Source organism: Capsicum annuum, chromosome 11 (genome assembly GCF_002878395.1).
Source record: "Capsicum annuum cultivar UCD-10X-F1 chromosome 11, UCD10Xv1.1, whole genome shotgun sequence".
NCBI lineage: Eukaryota > Viridiplantae > Streptophyta > Magnoliopsida > Solanales > Solanaceae > Capsicum > Capsicum annuum.
Window position 1 is genome coordinate 211839489 of NC_061121.1, and position 22993 is coordinate 211862481.

Consider the following 22993-nt stretch of genomic DNA (forward strand, 5'->3'; position numbering starts at 1 on the left):
AGCCAATGCGCAGCGAAAAATAAATAGAGACATACCTTCAGCCATTATTGTTCAAGTGTTATGAAGAATCACCTTTGTCAAAATCTTAAAAATAAAATAGGAAAGAGACACCTAAGAATCTTCTAACCTATGTCTATCAAAGGTATGTCACACTGATGTAGTCACAGGTGTATTTATAGGTAAGCTAGGGGCTCTTAGGCAAATAACTTTAACCCTAGGGACTTTCATAGTTATTTCTTGCCATCAAAGAAATACCATATGTACATAACTTGGAGGAAAAGTAATTGACTGATTTAATACTTTACTTGGGAGACAAGGTAAATTTCTTACCAAAAATATGTGGGTCATTAATACGTAATATTCTTACATTCTCCCACTTGACCCACATATCAAAATTAGAGAACTCTTATGAGTGAAAATAAATAATATGAACATAAATACATAATCACTTAACTTAATAGTTATGAAAAAATCACTTTTATCAGGAATATATTAATACAAAAATCATGGCAGTCATGCTCTAAATTAAACACTTTCTTCCATGTATTACGATGTACAATATGTTATAAATAAAGTTTCCAACAACTTTATAAATGAGCTTAATATAAGTCATTCAGAGTCCAACTTTATTTGATACAATGATCACTTTATAATATATGAAAATCAAAATGTGCACGTTCATTATATTAAAATGATAATGTCTAGACAAATTGTTAGAGAATATAGCAAGATTACAATGAGATACTAAGTCTCATACGGGTCACATGATCCTTGAAAATATTAGCTGGTAAACCTTTAGTCATAGGATCAACAATCATCAAAGTAGTACTAATATGTTCAAAATTCACATCTTGTTTCTTGACATGATCTTTAACCATCAAATACTTTATGTCAATATTCTTACTTCGGCTGCCACTCTTATTATTCTTCAAAAAGAATACTGATGTTGAATTATCACAAAACAATTTTAATAGTCTTGCAATAGAATCGACAACTTTAAATTCTGAAGTAAAATTCTTCAACCATAACGCATGTGATGTAGCTTCATAGCATGTTATAAATTCAGCTTTCATTGTGGATGTTACAACAATGGGTTGCTTAACACTTCTCCAAGATACAACACCTCCAGCAAGAAGAAAAATGTATCCAAAAGTAGATTTACCACTGTCTTTGCATCTACCTAAATCAGAGTTTGAATACCCAGTGACTTTTAATCAGTCAGAATCTCTGTATGTAAGCTTAAGATCCTTAATTCCTTGTAAATATCTCAAAACTTTTTGTCATCTTTTCAATGATCAAGACCAGGGTTACTTTGATATCTGCCAAGCATTCCTACTACAAAGGCAATATCAGGTCTAGTGCAGACCTGTGCATACATAAGGCTCCCAACAAGTGAAGCATATGGAATGTCTTTCATTTACTCTTGTTTTAATGTATTTTGTGGGCATTAATTCAATGAGAATTTGTCACCTTTAATGATAGGTGCTACTATAGGTGAACAATTTTTTATTCCATATCTTTCTAATATTTTTTCACTATAGGCTCTTTGAGATAGTCCAAGTAATTGTTGAGATCTATCTCTATGAATCTCTATGTCAATGATATATGAGGCTTCACGCATATCCTTCATTTCAAAATTTTGGATAAGAAACTGTTTCATATCATGTAACAACCCTAAATCATTACTAGCAAGTAAAATGCCATCCATATATAGGACTAAGAAAATGTATTTACTCCCACTTATCTTAAGGTATATACATTTATCAATGATGTTCTCCGTGAATTCGAATGAAGAAACAATATTATGAAATTTAATATGTCATTGGCGGAAAGCCTGTTTTAGTCTATAGATAGATTTGTTCAACTTGCAAACAAGGTGACTTTTGTTCTTATCACTAAATCCTTTAGGCTGACGCATGTATACTCTTCTTCAAGATCTCCATTCAAGAAAGACCGTTTCACATTCATTTGATGTAGCTCTAAATCAAAATGAGCTACCAATGTCCTTATAAACAAATGAAAATTGAAATCATAACCAGCTATGGATAATCAAGAAAGAGAAATTAAATTCCTAGAATACGATGGAACATAAAAAATGTTTTCTAAATCTAATTGGAAATCATATTTTAAAATGAGTCCATACATCTCCACGCCTTCCACGAGTGATGTTGTCCTATTTCCAGAATAAATATTTTGTTCACTTTTCATCGGCTTTCTTAGAGTTAGAAAATTCCGCATGATTTTGGCAATGTGAGTTGTGAAATCAAAATCGATCCACCATGTATTATCAGAAATTTTAATAAAATTAGATTCATAATACACAAAGGTAAAATTACATTTCTTTTGGAGTCACTTCTTATATTTCAGGCAATATTTCTTCTAGTGTCCCTTCTTTCTGTAGAAATGGCAAGTATTTTTGTCAAGACTATCCTTCTTTTTCATAGGAACACTTTTGCCCTTTGTGGCATTTCTCTTATTATAAGTCACTAAATTTTCACTTTCGGGTGTCTCGTGCTTCAACCTCTCGTCTTCTTGCACACACATAGTCAAGAGTTCATTGATTGACTATTTATCTTTACTAGTTCAATCGAACGTGTCTCGCACGTGTAACATCTGATTATTTAAAATCAAATGATTTTATCGATTGCGGAGATTCAACTCACTTTTCGAAGATCCTTCACATTTTAATATAATAATGTAAATATAAACATATATTTTAGTGTAAGCATATATATATTTTATCAGCAAAAGTTTCAAGTGATTAATCGATCATCACTTTTGCGTTTATCATGCAGTACCTCTTTCCCTTGTTGCCAGAGGCTAAGAGAGAGACATCAATTTGGACCATATTTGTAGTACGATTATTTTTTTCTATATTTAAAATCTTTTCTTATTTTTTAAATTCAAATCTTTACAAAATCATTGATTATATTCGTATTATGTACTTAAAACTTTTAAAATTTGGTACTTCTTAAATTTTTCTTATTCTAACTCTTTTATATTTATTTTTAGATTTTTCAAATCTTCTTAAATTAAATTTAGTTGATTTAGAATTCTTAAACTAATGAAAAAATTTAGTTGTCATTAATTCTGATGACTTCTAATAAGAAAAGATTTTACCACAAATATATTTAATTAATTTTCAACGCTTAAATATTAGGAAAAATCATTAATTCTGATGACTTCTAATAAGGAAAGTTTTTACTACAAATATATTTAATTAGTTTTAAACACTTAAATATTAGAAAAAAATCATTAATTCTGATGACTTCTAATAAGGAAAGGTTTTATCATAAATATATTTAATTAATTTTCAACACTTAAATATTAGAAAAAAATAATGAAAAGACGATTTTGTCTAAAGTAAAGACTTTTAATGAAAGGCAAAATGTTCAAACAATATTTCTAAGGCTTTTCACACTTTTAATATATTGTAGATGTGTGTCTTAAGATATCTTGAATAGACCATATTCCGTAGGAAGAAAGTTGAGAATAAAATGCACAAGAAATGGTGCAGACATATCAACCTCAAGGGACTTGAGTTTAGCAGCAATATCTCCCATTTCCATAATATGCTCACGCACTGTACTTCTACTATCAAATGTCATACTTGAGATCTTCTTCATAAGGGTATTGGCCAACGCCTTGTTAGAGCTTACAAATTGTTGATCAATTGCCTTCATGTAATCTTTGACATTGTCGTTGTTAGGGATAGAACCCCTAATGCTTTGATTTATATGAGCCTTTATGAGTATTAAGCTCAAGCGATTAGATCGCTCCCATTGCTCGTAGAAAGCCTTAACCTCTACCATACTTGATTTCGTAGGCTCAGATGGTTCTTCCACACGAAGTGCCAAAGCCAGATCCGAACACCCTAAAGTGAGAAGGACTTTCTTCTTCCATTCAGTAAAGTTGTCACCAGACAACATTGAAATTCGAGCATTTTCGTTAAATAGAGCAGTAGAAAAAGTTGTGTTAACTGCAAAACAAGGATACACATACATAAGTTATGAAATACATAACTATCAAAATGAATCGCAAAAATATCGATTCTTAAGTAAATTCTAAACCTTCCTGTGGGTAGAGTTTGAACTCATGCATAGAATTACTTAACTTCATTAGACTAGTAAACCACATAAAACTAGAAAATAATCCGTACCAGTGGGCATAGGATAATTTTTAAACAGAAAGATTTACTATCTATTCCAGTTAATCTAACAAAACTAGTTACCTCCCTGTGGGGTAAGGTTACTATTTTGATAAGATAATGGAACTTTATTAGATGTCATTATTATATTTCAATTACTTAACTTTGTGATTAAAGAAATTATTTTCTTTAGATCATATGCTCGGAATGTTGTGACTAACCCAAATATATGATAAGAAGAACTCAGAATGACATCTCACAATAGTTAATTTTAATAATTAACTTAAACAAAGTGTAATTCCTAAAATATTAAAGCGAATTGAATAAGCAGGGCCTACATCAAAGCAATCCATTGTGCAAAACATCTTTTATTAATTGAAGAAAAATCATACAACAAATAAATAGGCTGAGCCTACATGTCCTTAGTTAAAACGGTAATTCTTTAGCCATAGTGATAATAGGTTGCATACTATAAGGGAATAGGCTGAGTCTACACATCTCTCATTCATATTTCTTATAATTAGTCAAGATATTATAAGAAGAATATGATATAATAATTAAATGTACAATTAAAACAACTACTATTTTTGAATATAACGAAATACTAAACAACATGGCTAAAGCTGGCTCTGATACCACATGTTGAAATTTCAACACATATACAAAGTCAATGCACAGCGAAAAAATAAATAGAAACGTGCCTTCAGTCATTATTGTTCAAGTGTTGTGAAGAATTACCTTTGTCAAAACTTTAAAAAGAAAAGAGGAAAAAGCCACCAAAAAATTTTCTAGCCTATGTCTATCAAAGGTATGCCAGACTGATGGAGTCACTGACGTGTTTATAGGTAGGCTAGGGACTCTTAGGCAAAAGAATTTAACCCTAAGGACTTTCATAGTTATTTCTTGTCATCAAAGAAATACCATATATACATAACTTGAAGGAAAAATAATTGACTGATTTAATACTTCACTTGGGAGATAAGGTAAATTTCTTACCAAAAATATGTGGGCCATTAATATGTAATATTATACGTAGTATTCCTACATGATTTAGTAAAATATATTTCTTATAAAAACTTTTTTAATGATTGTGTTAAGTCAATGTAATCAAGTAAAATTGAATCAGCGGGAGTATAGTCAAACCTCTCTATAACAACCCCCATTAAAACGATATTTCATTATAACAAACCTATTCTCCATAATCTATTTTTCATATTATATTTTACTTTTCTGTGACAACATTCAACTTATAACAACAGTGAAATTCAATATAACAGTACATTTTTTGTAATTTATCTCTTTATAACAGTTATATTCAAAAAATTTATTATATAGAAAGGTGATCAAGTGGACGACCAAGGGTAGTTTAGTAAATATGACTTATTTCAAGGGCAATTTAATAAGATAATGAAACTCTATATTTTTTTTATATAGAAGAGTCATAACTAGGACGACCGGAAAATTTGTCAATTAACAAAAAGTCTAGCTTAAACTTATTGTACATCATGCAAAGAGTGGGTAATTTAAAAAAAAAATTCATGTTCCAGAAAATTCTAATAACTATGCTTTGAAAAATTTTTAAAAATCAAGTGTCATCTTAAAGAATTGGGACCCATTGTTTTCCTTCAAAAGGTTATGGAGAAGTTCTTTTCTTAAAATTTTCTTTATGTAATAACTTCAGAATTCATGATCATACACTTTCGTTCTTTTTTCTTATTTATTTAAATAATATACTTGAATCAAATGAAAAGAATAATTTTAAATTTAAAGAGAATTTATATTTGAAGTTTGTTCCATTTAAATATTTTTAATTTTGATTTCAGACAAACTTTCCTGCTCTTATCCAAAACCACAGAATAAACATTGTGAAATATTTTCATGTATCTTGAATCCGATGTCTACTCAAAGTTATATAAATTGAAATATTGGGAGACGTAGTTTGTCAGTGAATGTATAAATACTCACATATGTTTCATAAATGATAAAAAAATAAAATTAATTTTGGTCATACATTTAATTGTATAAAGTAGTTATTACTATACTATAGTAAAATAATTAAAAAAAAATCCTCATAATTATTGAATAGGCATGTATCTATTATACACAATAACGAATCCCTTCATAATTTCAAAACTTCACTTGATACATATCATTACAAATATTTACAATACATATAAATTATAGAAACATAATTACTTACTAATGTTAAAAATATTTTAAACAACTTATTTAAAATACAATATTAACTACCTCATGTTAAATTACTACAATATATATTATGTTAACTTTTGTTAATTTTTTAGATTCTTCTTATTTGAGATAGAAAATTTCCTCATCAGATAGACAAACCATTTTAAAAGAAATTTCTTGCTTACTGTATTAAACTAATCTATTATTCTTGATGTATATAAGACAAGACATAAAAGCAATCTTTTAACGTTATGATTCATTAAAATTTTCATCCATTTCCTTATTTCTGTATGTTAAACACATATGAAACGAATTTAAATGTATTTAAAATCAATTTATGTATGGATTAATATTCTTTATTGCTTCGTATGATTCTATAAAAAAATATTAATAAATAGATATTTATAATTTTAGTTTATTCTTTTGTATAGTTTTTAAATAAAGTAGAACATTAAAATTAGTTATTTAATGTAAGAGAATATGTTTGATCTGATATTAAAATAAGCACTAGAGTGTGTGATATTTTAATGTTAATTATGAAAATTTAAATAATTTGTAAGATATCTTTGATTTTATAAAAATAAGAAGTTATATTTTATTATATAGTGTGATTTCTACTGAAACTTTCTATTGTGTTTATTCAAATATATTAATAATTATTTTTAAAAAAAAATTAATTAAATAACTATAAATATATTTAAAATTGTAATATTGAGCCCGTAAACGGGCCTTTCATTATCTAGTATTATATAATATTATTTAGAGAAAAGACATATTTTCCCCTGAACTTGTCCTCCCAACTCACTTTAGCACTTAAACTTAACTTTCGTTTATTACCCCCCTTAACATTTTTAAAATGTATTTGTTTGACCCCTAAAGCTGACGTGATAATTTCAGTAATATTATATTTAAAATATAATAAAAAATTAAAATTAAAAATGGATTTTTTTTCTTCTTTCTTCTTCAAATCATCATCAACAACAATACTCAAACCTCCATTAACAACCTTAAATTTTTTTCACTTTCCTCCATTAACAACACCACCCAACAACAACAATTTCCTTCAATTTTTTTTCACTTTCCTCCATTAACAACACCACTCAAGAACAACACTTTTCTTTATTTCCTTCATTAACAACACCACTCAAGAATAATACTTTTCTTTAAATTTCTTTTTCACTTTCTTCCATTAACAACAACACCTAAAACAACACTTTCCTTTAATTAAAAGGGAGAAAGAATACCGGGTGGGGCTGGGGGGCACTGGAAGGGGAGAAAGAAAGGGGGTGAGGTGGGGTGGGGGCTGAAAAGAAAGAAGAGCGGGGGGTGGGGGAAGGGGCTGGAATGGTATATATAGTACGTGTATATTTTTATTTTTAAAATAAAAATACATAAAAATAATTATATAAAATATATATTATTTAAATGAAAATAGGGTGGGGATGGGGGCATTTTTTATTCAATATATATATATATATATATATAAATAATATTTTTTGATTTTAAAAGAAATACATAAAAATAGTATGTGTGGGATTTTTTTAAAATAAATTCTAATTTCTTACGTGGCAATGACCTGGCACTGATGTGGCACTGATTTGGCACTGACATGGCGCGTGTGTAACTCACTCTCCGTTGTGAGAGTGATATTTAATTTTGAGGGGTGAAATAAATACACTTTAAAGATGTTAAGGTGGGTAAATAAACGAAAGTTAAGTTTAAGTGTTAAAGTGAGTTGGGAGGACAAGTTCAGAGGGGAAAATATGACTTTTCTCTATTATTTATAAGAAATATATTATGCATAAAATAAAATATCAATATATTTATGATAGTATTACTAATTTTATGTACATAATAAATTAAATTTTAAATACAAATATCTAATTAAGAGAAAAATTTAATGAAGTAGTATTCATCAACTATGTCATAACTTTACGAAAAAGGCTATTAATAATTATTTATTTTTACAATCATACCCTTTCTAATTTATATATTTCATTCATAATAATTAAATACGATCTAAATATCAAATATCAATATACATATATAACAACACCTCATTATAACATTCTACGAAACTCTTGGCAAATGTTGTGTCATGGGAGAGACAATACAAATGGTTGTGTTTATTGTTGGGTCGACCAATCAATCATTAGTGTGTAGAGGGTACTAGGTAAATTCACTCTTGGTAGTTTGTGTACTAGTATTCAACTAATTACTCCATTTGGGCAAAACAAAAATCATTAGCAAGGCTATGGCCCACACAATTCCCCGAGTCGCCCCTGTTACCAACTCGGTTTCCCTTCTTCCTCGTCCCAACACACACACACACACACACACACTCTCTATACACTACTACTATCTCCCTCACCCCCTTAATCTCTCTCTGTCCTTTTTAGTCTTTTCACACATCAATCCAACGGCAATGCCACCTTCCACGTCCCCCATTTCTTCTTCCTTCTTCTTCTTCCCTTATTTTTCCCTTTTCTTGTGTAGTAATCCACACTATACTCTCCCAAACACCCGCGTAGCACTATATAACCGCCTCTTCTCTTAGGGTTTTCTCTTCTCTTTCTGCATACATTAGCCTTCAACAAATATTGGGTCGCCTTTTTGTCTTCTTGTTTCTGGGTTCATACGTCTCAAAGGTAATTTTTTCTAATGTAATTTGTAATTTTCACTTTATGGCTGTGTTTATTTTTTATTTTACTACATGGTTTTCAATATTTGATGTTTTACTGAAATTGATATTTGGAATTTCTGAATCTTTTTCATGTTTTGTGGTTGAGTTTTTCTAATTAAATCTGTAATTTTTTCTTTATGGGTGTGTTTACTTTTGATTTTACGACATGGGTTTTTTAGTTTGATGATTTCTTGAAATGGGTATTTGGAATTTCTGAATTTTGATATGTTTTTGGTTGATTTTTGTTTTCTAGGGTTTTGAAATTTGGATTGGAAGGGGGTCTGTTATTGTTTTTATGTTGAATGGTGATCGAAAAGAGCAGCTTTAAGGCATCAGAGGTTTCTCCTCGTAGTAAGGACACTATGTCGAGTGAGGAGGAGGAGGAGTTTCGAGAAGTTGAATCAAATGATGAGGATGAGGATGATGATTGTGATTCGGGGGCGGGATCGGATGATTTTGATTTGTTGGAATTAGGGGAGTCTAAGGAGGAGTTTTGTCAAATTGGGGATCAAACATGTAGTATTCCTTTTGAATTGTATGATCTTTCGGGGTTGGGTGATGTGTTGTCGTTGGATGTTTGGAATGAGGTGTTGTCGGAGGGAGAAAGATTTAATCTTTCTCAGTATCTTCCTGATATGGACCAGGAAACATTTATGCGAACATTGAAAGACCTCTTCACGGGTGGTAATATGCATTTTGGAAGTCCTCTTGATAAGCTGTTTTACATGTTGAAGGGTGGGTTATGTGAGCCAAGAGTGGCACTTTATCGACAAGGATTGATTTTCTTTCAGAAGCGACAGCATTATCAAAGCCTCAGAAACCATCATAATGCAATTGTTGGTAATCTTTGTCAGATAAGAGATGCTTGGCTCAGTTGTCCAGGATATAGTATTGAGGAGAAGCTTCAAGTGCTGAACATTAAGAAGAATGAGAAGATATTAATGTATGAGAAAATGGAAGAACTGGAAAGTGATGGATCCGAGAGAGAGGAGTTCAGTGATACTTTCTGGGGCAAAAGAACGAAAGATCATAATCTTGGGCAGAGTATGGGTTGTTATTCTGGATGCGGGATAGGGTCGGCCTTGGATTCATCATCTAGACAAATGGCTTTGGAAGCTACCAGATACAAAAAGCAGAACCTAAAAGGGACTTCCAAGGTAGGTGGAAAAAAGGGTTCTGCTGGTAAAGGAATGGAACTTAGATCAGGGCCCTATGATTCTGCATTGCCTCCTTTTCGTCGTGGTAAAGGAATGGGCTATGATTCTGGGATGGCTTTCCCAATGAGGGATATGTTGAATGGCAATTATGAGGAGGATGGGATGTATGAAGTGGATGTACAGAGAGATAAAAACTTTTCACGGGCAGGGGCTGCTGATAAAAGTGGGACTGTCAAACTGGGGAAGAAGCATGAAAGGCTTAGAATGGAAGAAAGCGCTGATGTTTTCATGGGTGTGCCTGTCCCGTCGAAGAATGATCTTTATGCCTATGGCAGGAATAACACTGTCAATCAGCTGTCAGATATTAAGATCTTGACTGCAAAGCCTGGCAATGCCAGAACTGCATATGAGTTTGGCAAAAAGGACAGGTATGCTGATGGTCTCCCACAGTTTTGCTCTGAAGATCAGATGAATTCTGGGAAAATCCGGATTCCTAAAATGTCACTGAAGGGAAGTGGAATGGAACTAGCGAGCGGAAGTGAACCATTTTGGCCAAGTAAAGCACAAGAGGATAACTATTTTACCAACCCATCCCATAAGTTTGGTAACATGAATGTAAAAAGCAAAAAGTGGAAGGTGGACCAGCGATATCCTGATCGCAAGTTAAATGATAGGTTGTTTCAGTCAGACTATAGGGCAAAGGCTTTTCCTGAGAAAGTCAAGGGAAAATTGCAGAATGGAGGACAAGACGTGTCCAGAGGTAGAAGGGTATTTGCAAAGACTGAAGAAACTGAATCTGAATCGTCAGAAAGAAGTGATGAGGATAATAATCCATTGATGAGGAGCAAGTGGGCATATCCTAGTGGTTCTACGAACTTGATGTCTGCATTGGATACTAAAAAGGCTAAATTTGGTCAAAAGGATAAGTACAGTGTACTGGCTCGTGATGGCTCATTTCATTCTTCTAGGCTGATGAGCGACGCCAGTGATCTTTTCCACCCAAAGAGAACTGGAAGTCATGGCTTGGGAGCAGAACCAATGGGTAAGATGCATGATCTTGGTCATCTGAATAGTTTCTCCAGTAGAAATCATTTCTCTGGTCTAAGCCACTTTAACAATGACAATGATGAGCAACCAATCTACAAGCTAGCCAAGAATGATCCTTTGCAAGGGGACCATACTGAAAAGTACCACATGGCATCCACCCGAGAGAAGAAACAGAAAGGAAAAGTTAGCCATGATATCCTGCCTGCAAATTATATGCAAGATCACAAGTATCAGGAGGATGACTCATTGCGTACACGGTTGCCAGCTAAAAGAAATGGAGTTTCTACCAAGTTTTCAAAGAAAGGTCAGATGCTTGACACACGCACTCTTGATCATCATGAAAAATCGGATATGCATTTAACAGGTTGCAACTCGGTCATGAAGAAGCGGAAAGTCAAAGTTGATGTCCCTGACATGGATGATCTAGATGATACTGACCATCTCTATTCTGATACCCAGCAGAAACAAAATGATTTGTCAGTGAAGCGGGGTAAAAAGAAGCTGGAGGATGAATCATGGCCTTCTTTAATGGGAGTTCCCAGGTCTCCAACTTCGGAAATGATAGAAGATGTAGTGGATGTGGAAAGCCAACCTCAAAAAAAGCCTTTCATTTTGATTACTCCTACAGTTCATACTGGCTTCTCATTCTCCATCATTCATCTTCTTACAGCAGTTCGTATGGCAATGATTACTTTGCTTCCAGAAGAGGCTGTAGATTCAAGTGCCGGAAGGCAGGAAGCTCTGGAGGAGCAAGGTGGAGTTGCACCACCTTCAGAATTGGATGTTGATAAATCACTTCCTTCCACTCAAGCAAAGGTTCCCTCTCTCAGTGTGCAGGAAATTGTTAACCGTGTGAGATCAAACCCGGGAGATCCCTGTATTCTCGAGACTCAAGAACCTCTCCATGATTTGGTCAGAGGAGTACTCAAAATATTTTCTTCCAAAACAGCACCGCTTGGTGCAAAAGGGTGGAAGGCACTTGTAGTCTATGAAAAATCCACCAAAAGTTGGTCCTGGATTGGTCCAGTGAGCCCTGGTTCATCTGATCATGAGCCTATAGAGGAAGTCACATCTCCAGAAGTGTGGGGTCTTCCTCACAAGATGCTTGTCAAGCTAGTGGATTCTTTTGCCAATTGGCTGAAAAATGGTCAGGAGACGCTACGGCAGATAGGAAGTCTCCCTGACCCTCCGCCGTCGTTGATGCAATATAATATAGATGAGAAGGAAAGGTTCAGAGATTTGCGAGCTCAGAAGAGTCTGAGTACCATTAACTCAAGCTCCGAAGAAGTCCGGGAGTATTTCCGGAAAGAGGAATTCCTTAGGTATTCAATTCCTGACAGGGCCTTCTCCTACACTGCTATTGATGGGAAAAAATCAATAGTTGCTCCTCTGAGAAGGTGTGGTGGCAAGCCAACGTCAAAAGCCCGTGATCACTTCATGCTTAAAAAGGATCGCCCTGCCCATGTAACAATTCTTTGTCTTGTGCGAGATGCAGCTGCTAGGTTGCCCGGCAATACAGGGACTAGAGCAGATGTTTGTACTTTAATCAGAGACTCGCAGTATATTGTGGAAGAGGTTTCCGATGCTCAAGTTAATCAAGTTGTTAGTGGTGCGTTGGATCGTTTGCATTATGAACGTGATCCTTGTGTACAGTTTGATAATGAGAAGAAGCTCTGGGTTTACTTACATAGAGATAGAGAAGAAGAAGATTTTGAGGATGATGGTACTTCATCTACAAAGAAATGGAAGAGGCAAAAGAAAGAAGCTGTCGAACCATCTGATCAAGGAGCAGTAACCGTCGCTATTCCTGGAACAGGAGAACAAAATGGCCTTGATTTGAGTTCAGATCTCAATGTTGAGCCCTCAAAAGTGGATGAGGATCGAACAGACCTTACTTGTGAGGAAGGTAAGGATCATGTAGAGGACAATATTAAGAGCAGCCATATGTCAGAACAAGGTGCAATGCATTGTGGTTCATCTCTGATGGATACTCTTTGCTCAACTCCTGGAGATGCAAATAAGTTGTTATGTCAACAGAACTCCACTGATAATTTTGTTGTTGAAACATGTGGTGGAGAACCACCATCTTGACTGTGGAAAGAGAGCCTCCAGGTACTTTGATCCATTTCAAATTTTGTACTAGTTACCTTTTTGAATGTCTTCATCTTATTTTTATTCCTCCAATTTTCGCTGAAACTATAAAGTAGTATTTATAGTTCATTATATTATGTAACTTATTTGAAATTTTAGTTTGGTTGATTGATTTATTCGTTTGTATATGGACTTGTAATTGTCTGATATGTAGGTCTCTATCAGTTTACATTTTTAAGTGGGAATTTTTGTAATGAAGCACGATATTGCTGAAAATACAGGTAAAATAGTGACCCTGAGAACTTGAATCGTAACTTCAGTTAATAGTTTTGGTTGAAGCACAACGTTTGCCCTTTTGCACTGCAATATGAAAGAAGCTTATTTTTTGGATTTCGACGCTCTAGCTTATGCTAGCAACTTTACTTGGTCTCTCCCCATGTTTTTAGTCTCTCTGTTTCTGTCTCAAGAATTACTCCCTCCGTTCATTTTTTACGTGTGACTTTTAACATATTAAAGAAAAGGCAATTTTTTCTTGTTTTACCTCAACATTGCATAGTTATTTGAATCATTTTCCTAGACCTAAGACGATACAGAAATTAATATGGGTATTGTGGTAAAGTACTCATATTAGTCCTTGTTTCCAAAGAAGAGTGCAAAGTTCAAAGTGAACAAGTAAAAGTGAACGGAGGGAGTAGTAAACTGATAGGGCACTCTTAATTTATAAATGGTTAATTTAGGCCAGGAAGAAATAAATTTGGATTCCATTTTATGAGGTTGCTTGAGGATTAGATTCAGTGTTTGGGTTGATTCGACGCCTCGGGGAAAGGGGAAAAGTGTTGGAATTATTTTGCTTTCTTTTCTCTTAACCTTCTGTTCATTTTCTGCAGAAAAACGTTATATATTACCTTACCTGAAGAGCCAGGAACTTTCGGCCGTTAGATAGCTCTAACAAAACATACTGTCCGATTGTGCTCAGTGAAATTCATACACTTCAATCATTCAGTTTTATTGGCCACACTGGTCGCTATGAGGGTGTATTTCGGCCACGACAGTTCAAATGTAGATTCGTTCTAGTTAAAACCAGGAAAAAGGGGAGCTTCTAATATGTAGACCGCAGGTGATAATTTACTTGCTGTTGCACAACTATTTTTATCTCATAATGCGTTGTCTTCTTATCTGTTCCCTTTTCATCTGTTCCTTCCTTTCAGTGTATATTTATGTTGGCGTATTCATACGATACCAGAATGTTGAAGCAAATCACTGTTCTGAATTGAGAAGCAGCAGAGTCCATGGGTTATAAGTTGATCTTGTACATTAATCTGGTCTTAGTTTAGATGAGATAAATAAAAATAAGTTGGGTCTTATGGTCTTTGCCCTTGATCAAGCCTTTGCCCAATCTGCCCCACGTTCATTTAACTGCATTGATACTTAATTTCTATGCTTGTTTATGTGATGATGTTCATACAACAACTATCTTCGAGGCCTGAAATGATCAACATTGGAAATGTCATTCTTTGAATTCACTCAGTTTTTTATTTTTTCTTTGTTGCTTGGGTGTGGGGTTCGGCCCTGGGCGTTTTTCTTTGCTGAATATGATCCTACCAAATTTTCTAGGTGGAAGTTAGGATGGAGAAATTATGCTGCAATAGTTTAGAATTCTATGTTTTCATTTTGGAAGGAGAGTACTGGTGTAGCTAATAAAGTTGTTGGAAGTGATTGCGGTCATGAATTCAAGCCATTGAAAACCTTTTGTAGAATGTCGTCTGTGCACTTCGGTTGATGGGCCAGTTTTCTGTATCCTCCGTTGCAGGATTCAAACTTGCAACACATGTCTACCACACATTTGGCGATGCCTTACCATTGAACCAAAGCAATGGGGCAGTATTGCAGCAACAAGAGTTTTAGGAGCTATATAAATCCAAAGAGAAGTTGGTATTATAAAAACTCAAAAACAAACTTTGTGCGGCAATGCATACATGTATGGCTCCTTGAGATTTACCATGAAGGTCAGCTTTGGTATACATGTATTGTTTGCTAGAAGTTGCAAACGATATTTACATACTCTATCGGCACGTCCAACACACACTTAAACTAACATGTTCAGGTCAAACATTATACATATTTTGTCGCCGAGACTCCAACTGTCTCGTACAAGAATTTCAGACAAATGAAACTCTTTCTAAAAGCTACCAAAATTAAATAAAGACACGGATAAATTTATCCGCTACGTCTACGTATAGGTGAGAAGATATTCAAGACATTATGTACAACTCTCCTCTTTAATTGCCATTTATGTCCTGTAGTCTGGACTCTTCTAATTTACAGCAGTGAGGGAAACTATTGAATCTTGTACAGAAGGAGCTACACCTCTATCTCTATACTATGATTTACATCTCCATTTGCTAGCTTAGAGGATTTTCCATCCCAAAATGAATTCAATAACTCCTCAAAAGCGGGAGTTTTTAATTCTTCAATAGATTCAACGCTTGGGAGATCAAATGGTCTCTTTCTCGGGGTCGAGCACGATGGTTCATCAACCTAGTATTGTATTTAAAAGCAATTTGAAAAAGATGGGTATTATAGACCCTTTTTAATAAATTAAAAATGTTAAATTTTAAGGCAATGCTCTTACCATGTATTCTTGTGAAAGACTTTTCCCAGTGTACTCTGTAATTTCAACAACTTTGTGGTAGTGGCCACAGTTTAGTTCTCGCAACTCTCCACAACAAGGAACAATCGTAGAATCAAGGTTTGCACAAGCATCACGGTCGAGTTGTAAAGAATCTGCACGTATTAATCAAATTAATTGAAAGACAAAGTTAAATCTCTTAACGTGCAACTCTTATAGCTTACGGTCAATAGATGAGAGGAGGTGTTTGCTAGCTGCATCAGTGTCTTCAAGAGTGGATGACACGCCAGATGAAAATCTCACACGCAATGCTTGATTTGCATCCATTCCGCCCCTGCAGAAAACGGTGAAAGTTACAGTATAAGCAAACTATCCTACCCACTATGGAAATGAATACTTGAACAATAAGCGAACCATCTGACCTAACAATTTCATCGACAAAAGCAACATTTCTCTCCTCCAGGTTTAACAAAGACCGTTGAGCATTTGTCCATTGTGTTGCTCCTAATTTAGCCTTTTGCACACTGCATATTGCATATTTCCAGGTTAGCACAAAAAGGATGATAAATATACTTATCGACATCAAAGAGCAATGACAGTTCCAAGATATGCCGTGTTACATACCAATTCTGTAGCACCTTCTCCATCTCTTTCTTCCCATTTTCCACAGCAGCAGTATCTTCAAGATAGTGCGATTCAGCCTTTTCCATGTAATCAGTCCATTTGACTTTAACTGAAGAAGTTGAATCTTGCATGGTTGACATCTCTTGTTTCAGTCTGTTGGTTCTGTTGGAGGCACTTACTCTAAGGTCATCGATAGTGGTTTGAACCTAGAGAAGACACCCAAACAAAAGACAATTAGCTTTTGCAACCTAAAGTAGATCAAAGTCAGTCAATGACTGTGATCCAGGATTTTCCGCTTGATCGTGTGATAAGTTAATTATTGACAACAAGAAATTAAGCAAACATTCAAAACATAAAACTACACAACAGAAAAAGAAGTCTCAATCTGTCTACAACACCTATAAGACATCTCATGTTGATATTTTTATAAGGTTTATAATTGTGCCATCTCAGCCACATGGAAAACTGTGATGCACATCTTTGTCATTGCTAGATAACCTACCAGCTTCTTCTTCCTAGCATTTGATCCAGCGAGCAATTCTGCCACTTTCTCCAATATTTGTCTTTCCTCATTGGCAGCACATTCCTAAAATTGAGAGATCCATATAAAATGAGGTTGCAAATGCATATTGACAGTATTTAATAAATAGTCATATGCTGGTGGATGAAGTCACGGACCTCAAACTTCTTTTCTAGTTCAGAGAATTTCTGGTCACTGACCATCTGTGCTTCTTCCACTATTTCACCCAACTGGGACACATGCACATCTAGAGTCTTAAAGAAGTTCCCAGTAATCTGAGAAATGGACCTTGACATTGTGATACTCCCGCAATGTGCCTATAAAGGCATCCGAAGTTTATAAGCTATACTCGTGAAGGAAGAAGAAAGATCCAGATAAGGAGCATTGAGAATATACGTGCTTAGTTAAATATTGATACCTCACGTTGTTGTTGTGAAAATGCGGTAAGATTCTGCTTCTGATCGTGCAAACTATTTTGAAGATCATTAACCAAGGTATCAGCCTCAGAAGCAATCTCCTTAAAAAGCTACATAAGGAAAAAGGAGATCAGAAAAAAAAAATCCTCATAATTTCTTAAAACAACAGAAAAGATACACACCTCTCCCAAAGCAGAAGAATGTTTAGAAACTTCACAATTTAAACGGTCAAAGGTTGACTGAGCATTGCTGTCAAGTTCACCAGCCAAACCATCTAAAGCTTTAATACCAGAACCAAACATGGTTTTCAAGTTCTCTAAACGGCCTCGGAGCTCCTCTACTGCCTGAAAAGCAGACAAGAAAGTGACATTGATTAATAGTAGTACACTTTCCACCAGAAATATGTAAAAACCTAATAGACAATTGATGCACTACACTTGTTAAGCATGTAATTTATTTTTGGCAAAAGAGCAGGTTCAAATAATTATATATGCTCCCTCATTAAATTTATTTTAGCAAAACACTCCAAAAAATAATATCTGAAATCCACATAATCCCATCTCCTTTTGGCTTTGGAATAAGGTCGTGCAATTTTTCAAGTAACAAGGCTAATTCTAAATTTGCATCAAGAATACCTCAGTCTTTGTAGAAACAAAGGACTGCATGTCTTCCTCCATGCCTTTGAGCTGTTGCTCTTGTTGTGTGGTTGACGAAGCAACAGTCTTGTGCAGGACTTCAAGCTGTTGAGTCAACTGGGCTTGAAAATTTTGGATGAGAACTCTATTTCCATCTTCTATTTTGCCTTGGCGCTCTGAAATCCCAAATTATCAGTATGCAGGAATTTGATGTAACGTTGTTTTCTTAGCAAGAAAATTCATTATGTATTTGAGTTTTAGAACAACTGTATACACACCAATCTTGGCAAACAAGTTTGACACGTCTGATGCAGCATTTTCCAGTTCAGCTCGAAGTTCAAATGCTTGCTCAACCAGTGCTTTTTCTGGTAGAAGACATACAATTCCAGATATCACGCACTACTCTAATTGTGAAATAATTTTACATAAACCCCAACGTTTACTGCCAAATGATTATGGCTGCATCCAAATTTGCTAATGTTCAAGAAAAATGTAATACTCTCATATCCTAATTTTACTTTTATGAAAATGTTAAAATAATAAGTATTTGGCATAAATACGTTGTTTCCCCGAAGCCAGTTGACTTCCCAAAAAAGTTTTCCGTTGGTTCAGCATAGAGGATGAGGCTTACCAGATTTTAGAAGGTTAGATATCAGAAATTCCTTTTCTTTAATAGTTGTAATTGCCTGCCTGTGTTTCTCTTCAAGATCAGCCAATGTATGCTGAGTTTCCTGAAGCTTTTTCTAAAAAGACACAAAAGTGTAGCAAATTCCATGAGAAAGATATGGACAATAAAGATCTGGAATAAGATGAGTTAAGAATTCCACTAACCTCTGTTTTCTCAAGTTTGTCACCCAATTCTGCTGTCAACAGTTGCTGAGAATTGTATAGTTCCTTGAGTTCCATAAATTGCTGTTTGCAGAAAGCAACATGATAATGAGTTCAGAGTTACCAGTTTCAACAAGAAAATAAAGATGCGTTATATTTTTTCATCTCTTGCGCACCTTGTCCCTGGATTCGAAATCAAGTTCCATCCGTTCTATTTTTTCAGACATTGCCTGAGAGAGGAGAAAAACAAGTTACCACAGAGTATTAAACGCGTATATCAAGTGACACCAACCAATCTTGGGATCCTGAAAGCAGTACTGAACCTTCTTCTCTGCTTCGTCTTGAAGATATCGGTCTCTTGGTATATAAATGCCATTCTTCTCTCTTGCGGCATACACCTCTGTCAGCGATAAAATAGAAAAAAAAGTTATTGGATAATTTGTTGCTGCACGATACAGATTTATATATAGAAACAGAGGAAGAGAGCAATATAAACCTTGCTTCAGTCGGTCAATCTCGGAGTACAAATCTTTGATTAATGCAGACTTCATCATCTTTTGGTTAATCTGAAATAACAGAAGAAAAGCTGAAGGATTGTTAAACCATAGAATCAAGAGAAAAAGAAAGAATCAGAATTGATCGATAGATTTCTCGAAACAAATGAAAAGGAAACGAAAGATAAAACATAAATCATGGATCAACTAAGCCCTCTTAGGGACTTTCGTAAAGAGGAACCTCAGTAAAGTTACATTCTTTAGGTAGGTAACAAATGTCCGGAAAACTAACCTCTGGTTTGTTTTTTATATTTTTGGCACGATGAGCATAATCTAAAGTGCTCAGTGTCTCTTCCAGACAGTGAACTGATGGTGATATTGTTGCAATAATGCACGTCTTTGTTTTCCCTCCAAGGGAATCCCTCAACAACCGTGTCAATTTGCTATCCCTGACATACAAAGCAACACTTTCTCAGGATATGCAAGAAGTAAAAGCACTCTACAATAACATAGGACTGGATTAAAGAAGACCTGTATGGGATATGACCAGAGTGCTCAACTAAAGCATTTATAACACGACCAAGTGTAAGCAAACTCTTGTTGATTTCTCCAGCTTCCCTCGCTCTGCCCTGCAGCAAAAGAAAATTTAGTTTATTACACTGTAATTGAGCAGAGAGCAACAGAATGAGGAAAAAGAACGGAAAATACAGAGATATCATGAACAAAAGATAAATTTGTGAGTATCGCCAGATGCAATAGCTTGGCAGTCATATATTTTTACATCTCACCTCCCTTGCACCAGAACGTGATATGTTCTCAGAACCAGCAAGGTCTACAAGGTTCAGTTTGCCACATTTGATCATCTCTTCCCCTTCTGGAGTGCATTCCTTGATGTGAATTGTGATAGAGAAAATAGAGTGAGAACGACTGCTTTGTTTGTTAAGAAGAGTCTCTGCTGTACGCCTCTTCGCTGAACCTTTCTCCAAGATCTTATAGATTTCATTTGCAGTGGAAACAATCTCCTCTTCCAAGCCTCTAACCAAAACTCCACCCTTGCCATCTTCCATCAGTGCTATTGGTTTTTTGGATTTATCATCTGCATACTTTGTGCATTCCTCAGGAGCTAGAAGATCAGTGATCTCCTCATTATAAAGCTCTAAATGTGTTACTTTCATGCTATATTCAGCATTTTGAGCTTCCAATATCTCAAAAATTTGTTTAACAGCTCGGGGGATAACACCTGCATCACTTGGAAATTCCCCATTCTAAATGGGAGCAAATTTAACAATTAGTATGAAGAAACAACCAGTGGAAACAAACACATGTTTATCAACCACCAACCTTTTTTCTTCCACCTCCTTCCATTGTATAAGTTTTCCCTGTTCCTGTTTGCCCATAAGCAAAAATAGTGCAGTTATATCCCTCTAGAACTTCATAAACAATAGGCCATATTGCAGAATCATACAGGTCCTTCTGCTGGGATGTTGGACCAAACACCTGAGACAGAATTATCCAACATAAATTAGGATCTTTTTGAAAAATATGAAAAGCACGATTAATTAATAAGAAACTAGAGAATTTATTACTAAATAACTATAGAAAGTGTAGTGGCATTCAGGAAACTCCAAAGGCATGATTGGCTTTAACAAGTTCATTCAGAGTGTAAACTACAGTCTAGTGAGATTTATGAAAAAAGTGTTATTTTTATGGAAAAATCAAAGGAGGGCTATAGGAAATTAGGAATAAGTTCAAATTTTATGCAGGAAAGGCTTAATTTCTTCAATTCCTCTCTGTAAATCCTTTCTCTAAATCGAACAAATGAATGATAAATCAGCCAGAAATTATCAAACCTTATCAAAGGCAAATGTTCTGTCAATCTGCTTATTAGCTATGTTCTGAATAGCAGAAACTTCTCTTCTACCCTCATTACAGGAAATCACAACTGGTGTATGCAATCTTATCTCATCCTCACTCAATGGCCTGCATATTTTCACCATAGCAATTCCATTAACTATTGTCGATTGAAATCAGTAAATATAACAAACTTTAAAGTACATTCATTTTAGAGGGAAAGGTCAAAGATACACCTAAAGTACTCACACACCTAATTGTTCAACTATGAAATTCAAAAAAACCCAATACTTTATGGGGTATTTTTGACCCTTAAAATCAGTGGATATATCCAATTCTAAAGTACATTCATTTTAGAGTGAAGCGTCATAAATACACCAAAAGTATCCTAATTTTTTACTTTAACTATCAAATTTGTTAATTTCCTTCCTGAACTATCACCAATTTTTTTTATCAAAATTCACCTTAACTATCAATTGTTTCTTTTTCATACCAACAGATAAATAGTTCTAGTTAAAAACTCGAACACTTGACAGTTCATCTGTAAAACTCCAAAAATCAGGTTACTTTAGGCGTATTTTTGACCATTAACTCTTCATTTCACTAACCTGCAACGCAAAATAACTTGCACATTAACACCTTTTTCTTTATCATGCTTGCCGGTCATACTCCCTTCTCCCGATCGCAGATCTTTCACCGCCTTATCACTCGACCGCGGCGGAGTATGCAATTGTGACATTGAAACTAAGCTACCTCCTCTTCTCTGCTGCTGCGACTGCAATGACTCCATTCAAATCTCACTTCTCTTAGTCAACTCAGTTCAAATTCAAATCTGAGCACAAAAATTACATTAACACAAACAAACAAATAAATAAATATATACACCTAAAATTACATAAAACTATATGTCAATTAGAAATCACTGAAAAGAATGAAGGAGAAGTAAAATTTGGACATTTTATCGAGAATAAGAACACAAATATTTTAATAACCATATGTCTGGGCCAGCTTCGGCGCACCTCAACTAAATCCACCTCCCACCAACAACAAATGTAAGAATCACCATGTGTTTTCAAATGTCCTACTTGAAAATGACTTACCAATTCGAATAAACTCAAGCAAAAATATATTAAAATACGACTCAAAAAAAAGAAAAGAAAGAGGATAAATAGAATCTAGGCATTTACAGATACGTACAAATGTAACACTACAATCCCGTCCCCCGATAACTAAAAGTTATCTCCTGCATTTTATCCTTGTAACAAACGAGTCCTTACAGATACGTACAAATGTATATATGGTTACAGAAAGTGAAGTACTTTGATTGACGGCCGGCCGGCAGTTGAGAGGTTCAACAAATTTGAGCAATGGAGAATGTTCTAGAGAGAAGAAAAATGTACACTGTGTGTGTGATGGAGAAGATGGAAGAGTGGGAATTTGATTAATTGTTGAAAAAACTTTAGGTTAAAATTAAAAAAGTATTGAGAAGGAGCTGTGTGTATGTGTATGCGCGTGAGAGAGGAAGTACGTTATTGTGGCGTTTGAATTTTGCAAGGGAATTTGAAGATTAGATACGACGGTGTTAAAAAGAGGTCCTTATCGAATCCATATTTTAACCGTTATGTAATTGGTGAAATGTCTCGTGACCCTTTTAGTTGTCTTGATTTATAGAAGAGTTTAT

At 34.6% G+C, this 22993-nt stretch overlaps 3 protein-coding genes across 3 annotated transcripts; 1 reads left to right on the forward strand and 2 right to left on the reverse strand.

The window, feature by feature from the left end:
* Positions 1-3446: 3446 nt before the first annotated feature.
* On the reverse strand, positions 3447-4289 carry LOC107846273. The gene is made up of 2 exons (XM_016690705.2): positions 4232-4289; positions 3447-3979 (listed from the first exon to the last, which is right to left on the reverse strand). The coding sequence occupies exons 1-2, from the start codon at positions 4287-4289 to the stop codon at positions 3447-3449; spliced, it is 591 nt and encodes a 196-aa protein (XP_016546191.2).
* Positions 4290-8579: 4290 nt separating this feature from the next.
* LOC107847398 lies at positions 8580-13336 on the forward strand. The gene is made up of 2 exons (XM_016691605.2): positions 8580-8985; positions 9274-13336. The coding sequence occupies exon 2, from the start codon at positions 9323-9325 to the stop codon at positions 13313-13315; it is 3993 nt and encodes a 1330-aa protein (XP_016547091.2). The 5' UTR covers positions 8580-8985; positions 9274-9322; the 3' UTR covers positions 13316-13336.
* Positions 13337-15309: 1973 nt separating this feature from the next.
* Positions 15310-22874, reverse strand: LOC107847399 (kinesin-like protein KIN-5D). Its single transcript, XM_016691611.2, is given in 24 exon segments — positions 15310-15680; positions 15683-15853; positions 15948-16099; positions 16169-16278; positions 16367-16468; positions 16569-16774; positions 17071-17154; positions 17247-17405; positions 17507-17614; positions 17687-17848; positions 18140-18315; positions 18418-18504; positions 18771-18882; positions 18971-19051; positions 19144-19197; positions 19291-19367; positions 19464-19533; positions 19754-19910; positions 19993-20090; positions 20250-20726; positions 20803-20958; positions 21312-21441; positions 21921-22144; positions 22632-22874. Coding segments are annotated over 23 exon segments (3162 nt in total). The 5' UTR covers positions 22103-22144; positions 22632-22874; the 3' UTR covers positions 15310-15629.
* Positions 22875-22993: the final 119 nt, after the last annotated feature.

Bases quoted from the DNA above. Each gene is read 5' to 3' on its own strand.
- LOC107847398 (XM_016691605.2), top strand. From the start codon at position 9,323: ATGGTGATCGAAAAGAGCAGCTTTAAGGCATCAGAGGTTTCTCCTCGT.
- LOC107846273 (XM_016690705.2), bottom strand. From the start codon at position 4,289: ATGACATCTAATAAAGTTCCATTATCTTATCAAAATAGTAACCTTACC. The intron at 3,980-4,231 runs GTAACTAGTTTT...CTTGTTTTGCAG, and splicing joins TAACCTTACCCCACAGGGAG to TTAACACAACTTTTTCTACT.